The 15,205-nt window shown below is 42.3% G+C and overlaps 1 protein-coding gene across 3 annotated transcripts in view; it reads right to left on the bottom strand.

The window, feature by feature from the left end:
• Window positions 1–15,205, bottom strand: part of kmt2a (lysine (K)-specific methyltransferase 2A) — a 147,532-nt gene that overhangs the window by 101,958 nt on the left and 30,369 nt on the right. For all 3 annotated transcript variants that reach the window (XM_078533046.1, XM_078533047.1, XM_078533045.1), the window contains exon 2: window positions 10,700–10,778. In XM_078533046.1, coding sequence (XP_078389172.1) covers window positions 10,700–10,778 — 79 coding nt within the window. The remainder of the gene's footprint in view (window positions 1–10,699; window positions 10,779–15,205) is intronic.

The raw sequence follows: 15,205 nt of genomic DNA on the forward strand, positions 1-15,205 counted from the left end.
GCAACAACATCTGTTTTGTGCCTACATATGACTGGCAGGGAATTTTGGCTCATAATGTGCATGCGTTTTCTACCCACCATATTGGAAGCTTTAAGGGACTGGGCGATCAAATTTCTAGGCCCTAATACCCTTTAAAAACATTATGCATATGTGTCATAACCTGGAGATGTTCTCCTTAGAGCAAAGAAGGTTTGAAAGAGGGTGTTCAAAATAATGAACAGTTTTGATACAGCAAATTTCCAGTAGCAGAATGGTTTGTAACCAGAGGATACAGATTTAATGTAGCTGGCAGAAGAACCAGATGTGACATATTTTTTCACAGCCAGTAGCTGTGATCTGAAATGCACTGCCTGAAAGGGTAGTGGGACCAGATTTTAACTTAACTTTCAAATGCAAACTGGATAAATGCTTGGAAAACATTTACAAGGGAGGGGAGTGGGCCAAAGTGGATAGCTTCTCCAAAAAGCCAGAACAGGCATGACAGTCTGCATCGCTGGCTTCTGCTGCATCATTCTATGATTATAAGGTATAGCCCTGCGGGCTTGGGAGCATAGGTCCTGGGTTGGATAGGAAAATGCTTGCATTCTCATAGGCAAACAGTTGTCATTAATGGTAAAAGCTCTGTGTGGTGACAATTACCAGTGGACTCTTGCAGGAATCTATGTTAGGCCTTCTACTCTTCACCATCCAGATCAACGATCTGGGTGAACCCTTGAGCAGGTAAAAAGATTACTATCTTGACCAAGGGCTGATGAGGAAATGGGCCCTTCTCTGGCAGACAACACTTATGGTGGATACATATAGAAACCATCATGTTTTTTTTCTGTCTGCTGTACTCATGGGTTCCTGCATATGTAACACCAAGTTTTTTTTATTTGTTCTTGGGATGCGAGTGTCACCAGCAAGGCCAGCATTTACTGCCCATCCCTAATTGCCCTTGAGTAGGTGGCAGTGAGCTACTTAAAATAGAGTGGATTGCTGGGCCATTTCAAAGGTACGAGTACGAGTCAACTACATTGTGCGTGTCAGTAGTCTAATGTAGGCCAGACAAGGTAAGGGCGGCAGATTTCCTTCCCTGAAGAACAATGGTGAACCAGATGGGTTGTTTCAATAATCATGACCATAATTATTGAGACTAGTTTTTTATTCCAGATTAATTAATTGAATTTAAATTCCTCTAGCTGCAATGGACCTGAACTCATGTCTCCAGAGCATTAGTCCAGGCCTCCAGATTTCTAGTCCAGTAACATTACTACTATGCTACCAACCCCCTATAAATACGCCCAAAACAATGTCAAAACAATTGTTTTGAATTTGAAGCAGGCATCTCAGTATCTTTTTTAATAAAAATGAAATTGTTTTAAGTTACAGTAGATTTTTGTAATTTTAAAGTATCAGCTTCCGTATCATGTAGCGTGCGAGTAAGGTGCCTACAAACATTCATATTAGTTCTTGAAAAATCTCTGTTGGGATTGGCAGTTTCCCACACCACTGAAAGTGGGTCTTCTAGTTTTACAAGAGAATAATAACAATGGTTACAGCATGTAATCTAGCTAGTTACTAATAATAAACTAAAATCAGCTGACAGTGTATCAGGAATTCAGTAACTTTCACCTGCTTTTACATGGAAGGACAAGAACAATGCAGAAATAAAAATTAGATGGCTGAAGGTAGAGCTAGTGAAGAGAATTTTGTCACTTTACAGCTGGGAACATTTGTACATTGTCACACTAGGGAGACTCAATGGTGCATTGAGTTAGTACGCTGTGTATTTTCATCTCTGAAGTATGAGGCTGAATCTAGCCCAAGTAAATGGAATAAATCTTGCCCCTTTCTCTCTAAGGATCTCTAGTGAAATGAGCTTAGGCTAAAATGTCCAAGCTTTTGTCTTTTTGAGCTACCTGTGTGCATATTTTGGAGCCCCATTTTCCACAAATAAAACTTACAATCAGATGTGGATCAACTGATAGCATTCTTGCCTCGGAGTCATTTGTGGGTTCACATCCCACTCCAGACACTTGAGCATGAAAATCTAGGCTAACAATCCCAGTGCAGTACTGAGGGAGCACTCCTTTCAGAAGAGAAATTAAACTGACCCCCTGTCTGCTTTCTCAGGTGAATGTATAAAGTCCCATGACGTTATTTTGAAGAAGAACAGGGAGTTCTTCCTGATGTCCTGGTCAATTTTCACACCTGAACTAACAGCACTGAAAAAAATTTAACTGGTCATAAGCACATTGCTGCCTGTGAGAGCTTGCTGTGCACGAATTGGCTGCTGCATTTCCTACTTTAAATCAGTGGCTAAACTTCAAAAGTGCTTCATTGGCTGTAAAGCACTTTGTTATGTCCTGAGATTGTGAATTGCGCTATATAAACGGAATTAAGTATTTAGGCTTTGGAATCAAAAATATAATTTCTAAATCTGTAGGTGACAGCAAATTGGGAGAGGTAGTCAACACTAAGGAGAACTGCAACAAGTTACTAGAAGGCATGAATAAACTTGCAGAATGGGCATATAATTTGCAAATTAATTTCAACATAAATAAGAGTAAGGTATTACATTTTTGTAAGAAAAATGAGGAGGTCAAATATTGCTTCTAAAATAGGAATCTACAGCCTGGATTTTTGCCACGGCGGAGATGCTCTCTATCGTGACGAAAATCAAAGAAATGGCTGAAATTTCTAAGCCCCAACACCAAACCTGCCATTTTCTTTCTTTACAGGGACGGGACTGAAGTTGGGCTGGGTCTCACGCATGTGTGATTCACACAGACAGCTGGCCAGTTAAATCACCAGATTCTTCCAGTGAAGCGGGATTTTGGTAAAACAAGAGTTTAGAATCAAGAGTGTGCAGGTTAGAACAGGTGAGGGGAGGTCTGAACTTGGTGGATACATTTGGATAGCCAGGCAGATCTTTGGAGAGGTCCCAGGGCACCTTTGGGATTGTTGAAATTGAACATGATTATACACTTATTACGCACAAACTCTTTGGAACTGTCATGTTGTAGAAGAGCTGTCCAGCTGTCAAGGAAATGTTAAAGAACTGTCCAGATGTCAAGGAACTGTTAAAGAGCTGCCAAAAATGCCTAACCTGTCCAGGAAGTGTCGAAGCTTTCAAAACATATCTAGGAAGTTCAAAGCTGTCCAAGAAATGTCAAAGCTGTCAAGGAACTGTCCAGGGATACTAGGTGAGTTGGCATGGAGGGGGTAAGGGCAAAGGGTGGTGGGCATGGGTTGGCCTGACTTGGCACTAAATTGGCATAGGGAGTATGGAGCATTGGGGGTTGGGTAGAGGGACATTAAGTTGGCATACAGAATATAGGAGCCATGGGAGGTGGATAGAGGGGCATTCAGTTGGCATAGGAGTATGGGGCAATGGGTGGGTATAGGGGCATGGGTTGGCATAGGTTGAGGCATAGGGAGTGTGGGGGTGAGGGCTGGAGGGATGTTTTTTGTTTTTATCTTTTATTTACTTAAACACAGTGCTGGAGCACAGAGATGGCCTTGCGCCCAGCCCACCTCTGCACCCAACAGCCTGCACATTCGCTCTGGGATCACCTGCTCTGACTCTCTTCATACCCCTATCCCAACTGTAAATGTGACCTACGGTGGCCATTTTTAAAGGTCGGGTTCGCCGAGCTCGGAATCTCCAAACCTGGAGAACCTGGCCCAGGGACAAAAATCTGAGCTTAAATTGGGTAGAGGACCAAAGTTATCTGGGGATACAATTACACAAATAACTACAAGTTTTGATGCAGGTCAGAAGGCCGTAACAAATGCAAACACACACTAGGGCTTATTCCTAAAGATACAGAACTCAAAAAAGTAGATTTCTAAACTTGTATTGAACCTTGGTTACAGCAAGCTTGGTGTGGTTTACACAGTTCTGTTTGCCAAATTATGAAACAGTCATAAAGGCATTGGAGAAGGTGCAAAAAGATTTACAACCAAAATACCAGAACTGCGAGGTTATACCAATCAGGAAAGGATGAACAGAGTTGGGTCTCTTTTATCTTGAAAAGACTGAAGAGTGACCCAAGAGGCTTTTAAAATTATGAATGGTTTTGGCAGAGTAAACACAGAAGGGGTTTTCACTTAGAGTTACATTAGAGGACCAAGAAATCAAGCAAGGAATCCAGTCGAAATTTCTTTACCTGGAGAGTGGTGCGAATGTGGAACTTGCTACCCCAGGGAGCAGCTGTGGCAAATAATAGATGTAATTAAGCGGAAACTACATAAGCATGTTAGGGAGAAGAGGATAGTGGGTTATGCTGATAAAATTAGATGAGGATAGGAGGCTACAGTGGAACATAAAGGCCAGCATGGACTGGTTAGACTGAATGGTCTGTTCTGTGCTGTATGTAGTAAGTCTTTCTCTTTTCATGCACCTAGTAACTTATTTTTATCTAAAGCTAAATGATCTTTGTATTCTGTTCTGTTCTAAGAGTTATCCAGTTACTAAGAGCACTAAGGAAGCATTATCCAAACATCCGATTATTGAAATTCAAACACAATAAGCTGGTAAGTAAACAATACAAACACAAAAAGAATTGAGCTACACAGGCTCATGGGCATCATGAATTAAAGATTTGGAGCCAACTGGTTCAGGTTCTCTCTATCCGTTAAGTGACTACAACTTATACTTGTGCAGCAACTGCAATGTAGAAAATGACTTAAGTCACTTTAGAAATGGAGAGAGCAAAATAAGGAACTGATGCTGAGTCACGGTGAGGAATTTATGGGAGATGACCAATAGGTTGGTCATCAGACTGGAGAGTGAGGTGGAGCCAGAGAAGCAAAGGGACCAATCTCAGAGTGAAAATGTCTATTATCAGTGATGATGAAAGCAAGAGAGAATGCACAAGAAATCAAAGTTGAAGAACCAAAGAGAGGATTCAGGACCAGAGCAGAGCAGGGAAATCTGAAAACACAGGCAAAGGTCTTAAATTCAATGCGCCAAATAACAGAAGGCCAACACGAGTCAGTGAGAAAGGTCAGTGGGACTTAGAGCACAGCAAGATATGAATGGCTGAGCTTTGGACAAGTTAGACTTTATGCAGAGTGAAGGATTGAAGGCCAGCAAGGACATCAGAGGAATCAGTTGCAGATGTGACAAAACCATGAATAAACTAATTGACTTTGTAAGCATTTGTTTCAGCAGCAGTGGGAAGGTGGTGAAGCGAGAGGTAGGTATTGCTGCTCACATAGAAGTAAGCAGTCATGGAGATGGGGTTTAAAGTATAGTTCCGGTTCAAACAGAACACCAATTTGCATGGTCTCTGTTCAGCTTAAGCAAATGGCCAGGAAGGAGAGAGGAGTCAGTAGCAAGGAAGCAGAGTTGTGACTCATCCACAGCTTGATGTTGCAAAGCCAGTCTGACAGCACAAATATTATTATGGGAACATGGAGAGGTAGTTAGATATCAATATACAGGAAAAGTCATTCCCATGCTTACAAATTATGCCACTGTGGGGTAGTATGTAGATGAGGAAGAAGAGGAGGCCAAAGGAAGGTTCTAGAGAAAAATGTGTTGTGCAGGAACATGTAATTGCTGAAAATACTGAGGCTGTGGTCTGACAGGGAGGAAAAATCACAGAAGCACAGACCCAGAGAACAGGATAACAAGGAGTGGATAGCAGAGGATGGTGCATCAAATACTACAGAAAGGTCTCAGAGGATAAGGAGGAATAATGCACCACATTCAAAGAGAATATTACTCACAAAACCATGCACAATTCAGCCAAGAATTGTCAATCAAAAAGCCAGAACCATAATTAGTATCATAGAATGTGACAGGTTACTTAGCCCATCAAGGCTGTACAGGCTTCTTATCTTCTCTTGATCTTTTCATTGAGAACTGATGGCGTGACATTAGTCGTCTCAATTTCTCTGCTCCTCTCACCCATTCTAATCTGTCTCTCTCTGAACTTGCTGCACTCCGTTCTCTCAGGTCCAACCCCAACATTGTCATCAAACCCGCTGACAAGGGTGGTGCTGTTGTTGTCTGGCGCACTGACCTCTACCTCGCGCAGGCTGAGCGTCAATTCGCAGACACTTCCTCCTACCTCTCCCTGGACCATGACCCCACCACTGAACATCAAGCCATTGTTTCCGGGACTGTCACTGACCTCATCTCCTCTGGAGATCTTCCTTCTACAGCTTCCAACCTGATAGTCGCCCAACCTCGGACAGCCCGCTTCTACATTCTACCCAAAATCCACAAACAGGACTGTCCCGGCAGACCGATCGTGTCAGCCTGTTCCTGCCCCATGGAACTCATTTCTCGTTATCTTGACTCCCTTCTCTCTCCCCTTGTCCAGTCCCTTCCTCAGTGATTCCTCTGACACCCTACATCATATCAACAATTTCCAGTTCCCTGGCCCCAACCGCTTCCTCTTCACCATGGACGTCCAATCCCTCTACACCTCCATCCCCCACCAGGATGGTCTGAGAGCCCTTAGCTTCTTCCTCGAACAGAGGCCCGAACAATCCCCATCCACCACTACTCTCCTCCGGCTGGCTGAACTTGTTCTCACACTGAACAATTTCTCCTTTAACTCCTCTCACTTCCACCAAATAAAAGGTGTGTCTATGGGTACCCGCATGGGCCCCAGCTATGCCTGTCTCTTTATGGGGTCTGTGGAACATTCCTTGTTCCAGTCCTACTCCGGCCCCCTCCCACAACTCTTTCTCCGGTACATCGATGATTACTTCGGTGCTGCTTCATGCTCTCGTCGGGATCTGGAAAAATTTATTAATTTTGCTTCCAATCTCCACCTCTCCATCATTTTCACATGGTCCATCTCTGACACTTCCCTTCCCTTCCTTGACCTCTCTGTCTCAATTTCTGGTGATAGACTGTCCACCAATATCCATTACAAGTCGACCGACTCCCACAGCTACCTCTACGACAGCTCCTCACACCCCGCTTCCTGTAAGGACTCCATCCCATTCTCTCAGTTCCTTCGCCTCCGTCGCATCTGTTCTGATGATGCTACCTTCAAAAACAGTTCCTCTGACATGTCCTCCTCCTTCCTTAACCGAGGTTTTCCACCCACGGTGGTTGACAGGGCCCTCAACCGTGTCCGGCCCATCTCCCGCGCATCCGCCCTCACACCTTCTTCTCCCTCCCAGAAACATGATAGGGTCCCCCTTGTCCTCACTTATCACCCCACCAGCCTCCGCATTCAAAGGATCATCCTCCGTCATTTCCACCAACTCCAGCATGGTGCCACCACCAAACACATCTTCCCTTCACCCCCCCGGTGGCATTCCGTAGGGATCGTTCTCTCCGGGACACCCTGGTCCACTCCTCCATCACCCCCTACTCCTCAACCCCCACCTATGGCACCTCCCCATGCCCACGCAAAAGATGCAACACCTGCCCCTTCACTTCCTCTCTCCTCACCGTCCAAGGGCCCAAACACTCCTTTCAAGTGAAGCAGCATTTCACTTGCATTTCCCCTAACTTAGTCTACTGCATTCGTTGCTCCCAATGCGGTCTCCTCTACATTGGAGAGACCAAACGTAAACTGGGCGACCGCTTTGCAGAACACCTGCGGTCTGTCCGCAAGAAAGATCCAAACCTCCCTGTCGCTTGCCATTTTAACACTCCACCCTGCTCTCTTGCCCACATGTCTGTCCTTGGCTTGCTGCATTGTTCCAGTGAAGCCCAATGCAAACTGGAGGAACAGCACCTCATCTTTTGACTAGGCACTTTACAGCCTTCTGGACTGAATTTTGAATTCAACAACTTTAGGTCTTGAACTCCCCCCTCCATCCCCACCCCCTTTCCGTTTCTTTCCCCTTCCTTTTGTTTTTTCCAATAATTTATATAGATTTTTCTTTTCCCACCTATTTCCATTATTTTTAAATCTATACCTTTTATGCCCTGTTAGTCTTTCCACCCCACCCCCACTAGAGCTGTACCTTGAGTATCCTGCCATCCATTCTTAATTAGCACATTCTCTTAGATAATATCACCACCTTCAACACCTCTTTGTTCTTTTGTCTGTGACATCTTTTGATTATCTGCTCCTATCACTGCTTGCTTGTCCCTACAACCACAGCCGCACCGCCCCCCCCGACACTTCGCTCCCCCCACCCCCACCTTAAACCAGCTTATATTTCACCCCTCTCCTAATATTACTCAGTTCTGTTGAAGGGTCATGAGGACTCGAAACGTCAACTCTTTTCTTCTCCGCCGATGCTGCCAGACCTGCTGAGTTTTTCCAGGTAATTCTGTTTTTGTTAAGGCTGTACAAGTATGCTTCTCTCTCGGAACCCCCAGTTTAATCCCATTCTCACACTGGGTACTCACACCATTCAGAAGCTACTTTCCTAAGCAACTGTATCATCAGCGCTTAAGAAGATATTAGCCTAAATTTACCAATTTAGTGGAAAAGGAAAATGTGCAAGGCTATGGGATTAATTGGTTTCTCTCAACACGACAATACAGGCACAATGGTCTGAACAGCCTCCTTCTGAACTTTATGATTCTACAATGTTAGTTTAGCACTGGTGTTAACCCACTTTAGATTAATATCAACATTAAAGTAGTGCTCATTGGAAAATTTATGCTATGAACTTTGCTTCAACAACAGCTTGAGGCAGAAAAATTCAGATTCTAATAATCCTCTACATATAGATTCTTCCCCCTAATCTCCCTTTTAATTATTTTTGTGATTACCTTAAATTTGTGCCCTCTTATTACCATTTTGCCCAGTGGGAACAAGCCATCTGTTTACATTATAAACCTTCATAATCTTATCAAGCCTTAACCTTAGAGAAAAGGAAGAAATCATGGCTTCAGCTCTAGGTCGAAAACATTACCTTTTACTCCCTCTCTCTCCATAGATCCACCTAACTGGGTGAATGTTTCTAGCATGTTCTGTTTTTACTTTAAATTTCCAGCATATACAGTATTCCCTGAAGATTCCCTGAATCTTTTCACCTCCAGTAAAATAGTCCCAACTTGTCAACTCTCTCTTCATAACTGCAAAAATTCACAATGGTGCAGGAAAGTGCCTAACCTTGATGATCCAAAACCTCACCAAAAAAAACAACTGGTACAGAAACTAAAAAAAACAGAAAATGCTAGAAATAGTCAGCAAGTCTGGCAGCTTCTGTGGAGAGAGAAACAGAGTTAACATTTCAGGTTGATGGTCTTTTCACAGATGGAGAGAAAAGTCTATTCCTTCAGACCTCTCAAAAAACCTTCTGCCCTACTGCCAGCCCCTGCCTAACCAGAATCGCCACTTCCCCTCAGCATGATTGTCAGATGGTTCCCTGTCAGAACTGGTCATTGTCCTGCTCTCTCAAACCAGCAAGCTCCAGAGTGAAGTTCACCAGATCAGGGCAAAATTGCATAGCCTCATACAGGCAACAATGGCCAAACCAAGTGGTTTGCACCAGGTGTTAAATTGGCCCCAGGGAGTGTGCATGTAACTTATTTACGAACAACAATATTTTCCAAATGTCTAACGGTGAAGGGTCTAGCAGCATTTAAAAACCGCCGACATAAATCCTCAGGAGTATATGCTATTTTAACAAACCTTCTTGAATTCCTTAAGGAGGAATCTCTACTCTCCTTCTGCTGAAACATCAAAATATGAGCTGGAAGAATTTACGATTCTTGAAGCTATTTTTCCTCTATTGTGAACCAGAGACTTGTGTATAACATCAGACACAAAGATCAAAATGTTAAAAACAGAATCATATGAGCTCTACCGATGGCCTATTTGTGCATTCCCCAATGAAATATTAAACAATGCAAACTAGAGGGAAGCAATTGGACCATAAACAGGATGTAGAAAAAAAAGTCAGTTTAAATTAGGCTCCTGATTGCTACCTAAAAACATCTGCTGAAAAGTATGCACATCTGGAAAGCAGATGATGACAGGTCCAGACTCAGCTTTGATGCAACTTGTGGTCCAAAAACCTACTGCCCAGCACCCACAATACGACTATCTGTTTGGATGAGTGAGCTTCCACCAGTTATGAAATTAAACCCAGTGGAGGTCTGAATCTACAGCGATGGACAAAAGTCCGAAAAAAATTGGTAAGATTTAAATTTTGTAACTTGAACCCTAGAAATTGGACTTTTGTTTAATGAAATCCAACTTAAAATTCAGCAAACTATAACCAGTGGAATTTGTCCAATGCTGAACATTGTCCAATGAACCAGAAAGCTGAATAAACAACGCAAGAAGCAACTTGTAAAGTGTTGATTTGGAAAGTTATTTTGTATGGATGCAAGAATGGGGCCTTATGGAAAGAGGAGACCAACTTACTAAATAGCTTTGAAATGTGGGTTCAGAGTAGAATGGAAAGGTTCAGTTGGACAGAAAAAAAATAACAAATGATGAAGTGCTGTGGAGAGTGAACAAACAAAATTTGCAGAACTTAATTCAGAACAGTTAGAGAATCTGGGTGGGGCACATCTTAAGAAGAAAAAAACTTGTAAGAGCAGTTATGGAGGGAAGATTTCGAGGAAAAAGAGGAAGAGCAAATCAATGCTGGATAGTTTTATTTTAAATTAAGGAAGTTATTTGCAAATGAAAAGGCTGCACAGGAGACATGGAAAGACTACTATAGGCCAAAGACCTGCCTTGGGGCAGAGCACACATGATGATAATGATGGTGGTGGTCAATGTTTTCAGGTCTATATAACAGACAGCACAAAAAAGGCAACATTTACCTCTCTGGGGTCTGGAATGGCATCTTGTAGGGCTTCGTACACTGTTGTCATCTGAGCAGAAACCCAAAAACTGTTCATCCTGAAAGACAAAAATAGTCAAAATGTGAAATTAGAAAAACACATCTAATAAACTGCTGATTTCACTTGGACTGACTAGCAGCAAGGTCTATTTTAACTTTTGGGTGACCGAATGGTTGAGTGCCACCCATTCCAACGTTGAAGAGGCCCTGATATTGTTTAAATATGGCAAGTGAGCTGCATCAGGGCTCCAAACAGGCGTCCCAATTCAGTTCATCGGACTGTCACCGGCAAACTAAATTTGCCATGTAGAGTAGGTAAAGAACTTTTTATATTGCCTTCAGGACACCCCAAGTTCTTTACAGTCAATAAATTGCTTTTATGTGCAATTAACGTTGTTGTTGGCAAATGTCAAACCCAATTTGCACAAAGCAAGATGCCAAACTCTGAAAGTGCCAAGGCTCTATTTATAAAGGATTATTGTGCAAAGATTAGCATGATACAGCTGTCAAGTCTTTTTCACTAGAAGGGCGCTCTTGTCTTAGCTTAAATTTTGATTCCTATCAGTTATTTTATCACCCCTGCCCTCACTAGCTACCGGTCCCCTAGTGTCTCAAATTTAAAATTATTGCTTAAAAAAAAAACATGCTGCCAAAGCTTTTCACCTTGCACTCATCCAAACGCAAGAATGCCAGATTTCAAATGATCACAATTTATACTGCAAGAGAAAAGGGTGCTGATTGTTGGCAAGTCGACTTTGATTGCCAAAGTGTTGCCATGGAGAAAACAACAGGAAACTATAGAACCCCCACCCCCAACAAAGCCTCCTGGGTAATTCAAAAAAGACACAAGGCTTGAACATATTCCTTTTGTTTGCAGAGAATGGGTCCTTGAACATGAACGTATGTCGCTTCTAGCAAGCGTAAATGAGCCACATTACAAGCTTAACTGAATATCATAAACTGGTTGTTAGTATAGCTATTAGCGCGCTCAGGATTGTTCAGCAAGTGCTGCCCAAGCTCCGGCAACACGTCTCTCTTTTCAGCAACATGCAAATTTAAAATTCTTATTCATTTTTTTAAACCCCCTCATGACTTCCCAACACAAGAGGTTGTTTTTTTTCTTTTAAACAGAACAAAACTGGTTACTTCTACACTTAATAAGCGATGCTCAGTTAACTAACATTAGGTAAACTGGACCTGAACACCATAAGCAGCATGCACCATACTGGACACGAATCACAGGAACATGGGGCTTAGGAGCAGAAGTAGGCCATTCAGCCCTTTGAGCCTGCTCCGCCATTCAATAAGATCATGGCTGATCTGGTTGTGGTCTCAACTCCACTTTGCTGTCTGCCCCACATGACAGTGTCTATCAAAAATCTGTCTAAGTTTGCCTTGAATAAATTCAATAACCCAGCCTCCACTGTTTTCTGGGGAAGAGAATCCCACATGCTAATGACCCACTGAGAAAAAAAAATCTCATCTCCATCTTAAACAGTAGGCCTCTTATTCTTAAACTGTGTCCCCTGGTTCTAGTCTCTCCCACAAGTGAAAACATCCCTATTAATGTATGTTTCAATAGGCATGAGTTACATTGTACAAGTTTAAAAGGTGTATGAATAACAGCCGTGGTTCAGTTGGTAGCATTTCTCACCTCTGAGTCATGAGGTTCCAAGTTCAAGTTCCACTCCAGGGCTTGAGCACAAAAATCAAGTTTGACATTCCAGTGCAGTACTGAAGCAGCACTGCACTGTTAAGGTGCCATCTTTCAGGTGAGATGTTAAACCCAGGCCCCCATCTGCTTGCTCCGGTGGATGTAAAAGATCCCATGGCATTATTTCTAAGAGCAGGAGAGTTATCCCATTGTCATGGCCAATATTTATCCTTCAATCAATACCAGAAAAAGAACAGGTTATCTAGTCATTATTACACTGCCGTTTCTGGAGTTTGCTCTGCGCCTATTGGCTGCTGTGCTTCTTACATTTCAACAGTGATTACTCTTTAAAAAGTACTTTGTTGGCTGTCGAGTACTTTGAGATGTCCAGTGGTCATGGAAAATGCTATATAAATGCAAGTCTTCCTTTTTCTCTTTTACAGGTTCTCCTTTAATTAATTTAGCTATTGGTATTTTATTGGATTCTGGTTATTTTGCATGCAGTCTTTTCAGACTAACTTCAGTCAGTCTAATTTAAAGGAATTGAAATAGTGTTTCACCCCCTAACATTTATGTTACAAACATGAAGTTTGTAAGATTGTTATGATTTGGGACTGCCTCTTTAGTTTAGGGTAAAATGGAGCAACAGAGGGGGGTTATGGGAGTCATGTGACCTGTTATGAATTCTGCCTGATAACAAGTTTGGGAGCCTTGGTTGTTAAAGGTTAAAGGGGGGCCCATGTTGTCTTACTGCGAAGATGGTGGGAGATATTCACACCTGTAAACAATGATCAGAGCAGCACTGCTGATGGTGGATAGACTTCAGAGAGGGAGAGGGAGAGAGACTGGTTCCTGGAGAGCGAAGTGTCCACTTAAGGACAGAGTAAAGTATAACAATGGAGAGGGATTTTCAGTTGTTCTAAAAGTTAAATGGGGAAACTTTTCTGTAGTTTAATTATAAATTGCATACTCAAATAGTGTTTAGTCAATGTTGCTTTTAGTTTGTTTATTACAGTAAGCATCTTAAAACTTGAAATGTTGTTGTGTGATCCTTCCATTCAGTCACTTGAAATTTAAATATCTTTTTAGAAAGTTAACGGTCTCTATGAGAATTAATTACTCTGTCCCTTAAGTGAACACTTCATTCTCCAGGAACCTGTCTCCCTCTCTCTCCCTCTCTGAAGTCTATCCACCATCACACTGCTGCTATGATCATTGTTTACAGGTGTGAATATCTCCCATCATCTTCGCAGTAAGACAACATGGGCCCCCCTTTAACAACCAAGTCTCCCAAACTTGTTATCGGACAGAATTTATAACAGGTCACATGACTCCCACAACCCTCTTCATTGCTCCATTTTACCTTAAATTGAAGAGACAGTTAACTAAAATAGGTTGCCATTCATATAGTGCCTTTCATAGCTACAGAAAGTCCCAAAGTACTTTACAGCAAATGAGTACTTTTGAAATGTAGTCACTTTTGTAATATAGGAAACATGGCAGCCAATTTGTATACAGCAAGCTCCTACAAACAGCATTGTAACAATGACCAAATAACCTGCTTTAGTGATGTGGATTAAGGTATGAATATTGACCACAACACGGGGAAGAACTCCCCTGCTTATTTTTGCAATAGTGCCACGGGGTCTTTTACACTCGCCTGAGGAAAGACGGAGCCCTCGGTTTAACCTCTCATCCAAAAGACTGTCAGAGGTGCAGCAAGGCTGGGCTACCATCCACTGCTTGGAAAGTTTGCTGACTCTGTCCCAAGTCCTGGGAATTAGGTTTTTTTTACTATTCGGGCAGAGGATATGAAGAGAACAATAATACTGGCAAGTATGAAATCAGGGGAAGGAAAATTGAGTAGTCAGGAGCGAGGTCAAGAGAAAGAGTTGGAGTAACAGTTCATAAATGACTCATTATTTCAATAGAGTGGAAATGTGTGGAGGAGAAAGAGCATGTCAGGTATCCTATTTGAAACATTTAAAAAATAGCTCAGTGGAACACTAACCATAATAGTAACACCAAAAGAGAGAGAGTTTGGATCCTGAAAGAGTGAGACGGATCACTTATCAGGCAACCATGTTTCTTGCATGTTGAATGAGAGGGTGCAAGAACAGCCTCCTCAAATATGTGAGCAATATTCAAGACTGGGGCAGACCTTGGCATTACAGAAACATAAGAGCTGCTGGTGGGGCAAAAAAATTGTCACAAAGAGGAAATTAAGTTTTTTTTCCCCCTTCCTGCTGTCTCATTCACCAGCTGAGAAAACAGCGGTGGTCAATTCCAAGGTCTGTGCTAATGTTATTTTATAGTGAAGCGCAATGAGTACACAGGGTGCAATTGTGTCCAACTTACCATTCCTGTATTGCGCAACTGAGGCTCCAATCTCAGTGTGAGGAAATGTGGGCATGAGCCTCTGTCGTGTCAATGTGTTACACCACCCTACTTAGCCCTTTCCATTAGTTTTGTCTTTATCAGCGCCTACTCATAATACTCCATTTGAAGCACATGCTCTACCTTTCCATTCAATTTTTATTTGAAGGATGAAGTAGTTCTTCCCCTCATTGCCATGGATGGGACTTAAAAAAGCATCCATAGTCCAACATGAAAGATTGCCAGAAAATATAGCTGTTCTGGGATCAGCTGGCATTTTAAAACTGGAGGTGCATTGATATCTGTCAAGTAAAAGAATTAACAGCAATAGAAGTTTTAAAAGCTCAATTTATTTTCAGGGGAGTTTGTCTTTTAAATAGAGGATTAACAGGTGGGTGAAAGGGAAGTCCAGGACAGAACAGTCCCAAATGGAATAAAAACAGAAAACGTTGATAA

This window comes from Cetorhinus maximus, chromosome 2 (assembly GCF_964194155.1).
Source record: "Cetorhinus maximus chromosome 2, sCetMax3.hap1.1, whole genome shotgun sequence".
NCBI classification, from domain to species: domain Eukaryota; kingdom Metazoa; phylum Chordata; class Chondrichthyes; order Lamniformes; family Cetorhinidae; genus Cetorhinus; species Cetorhinus maximus.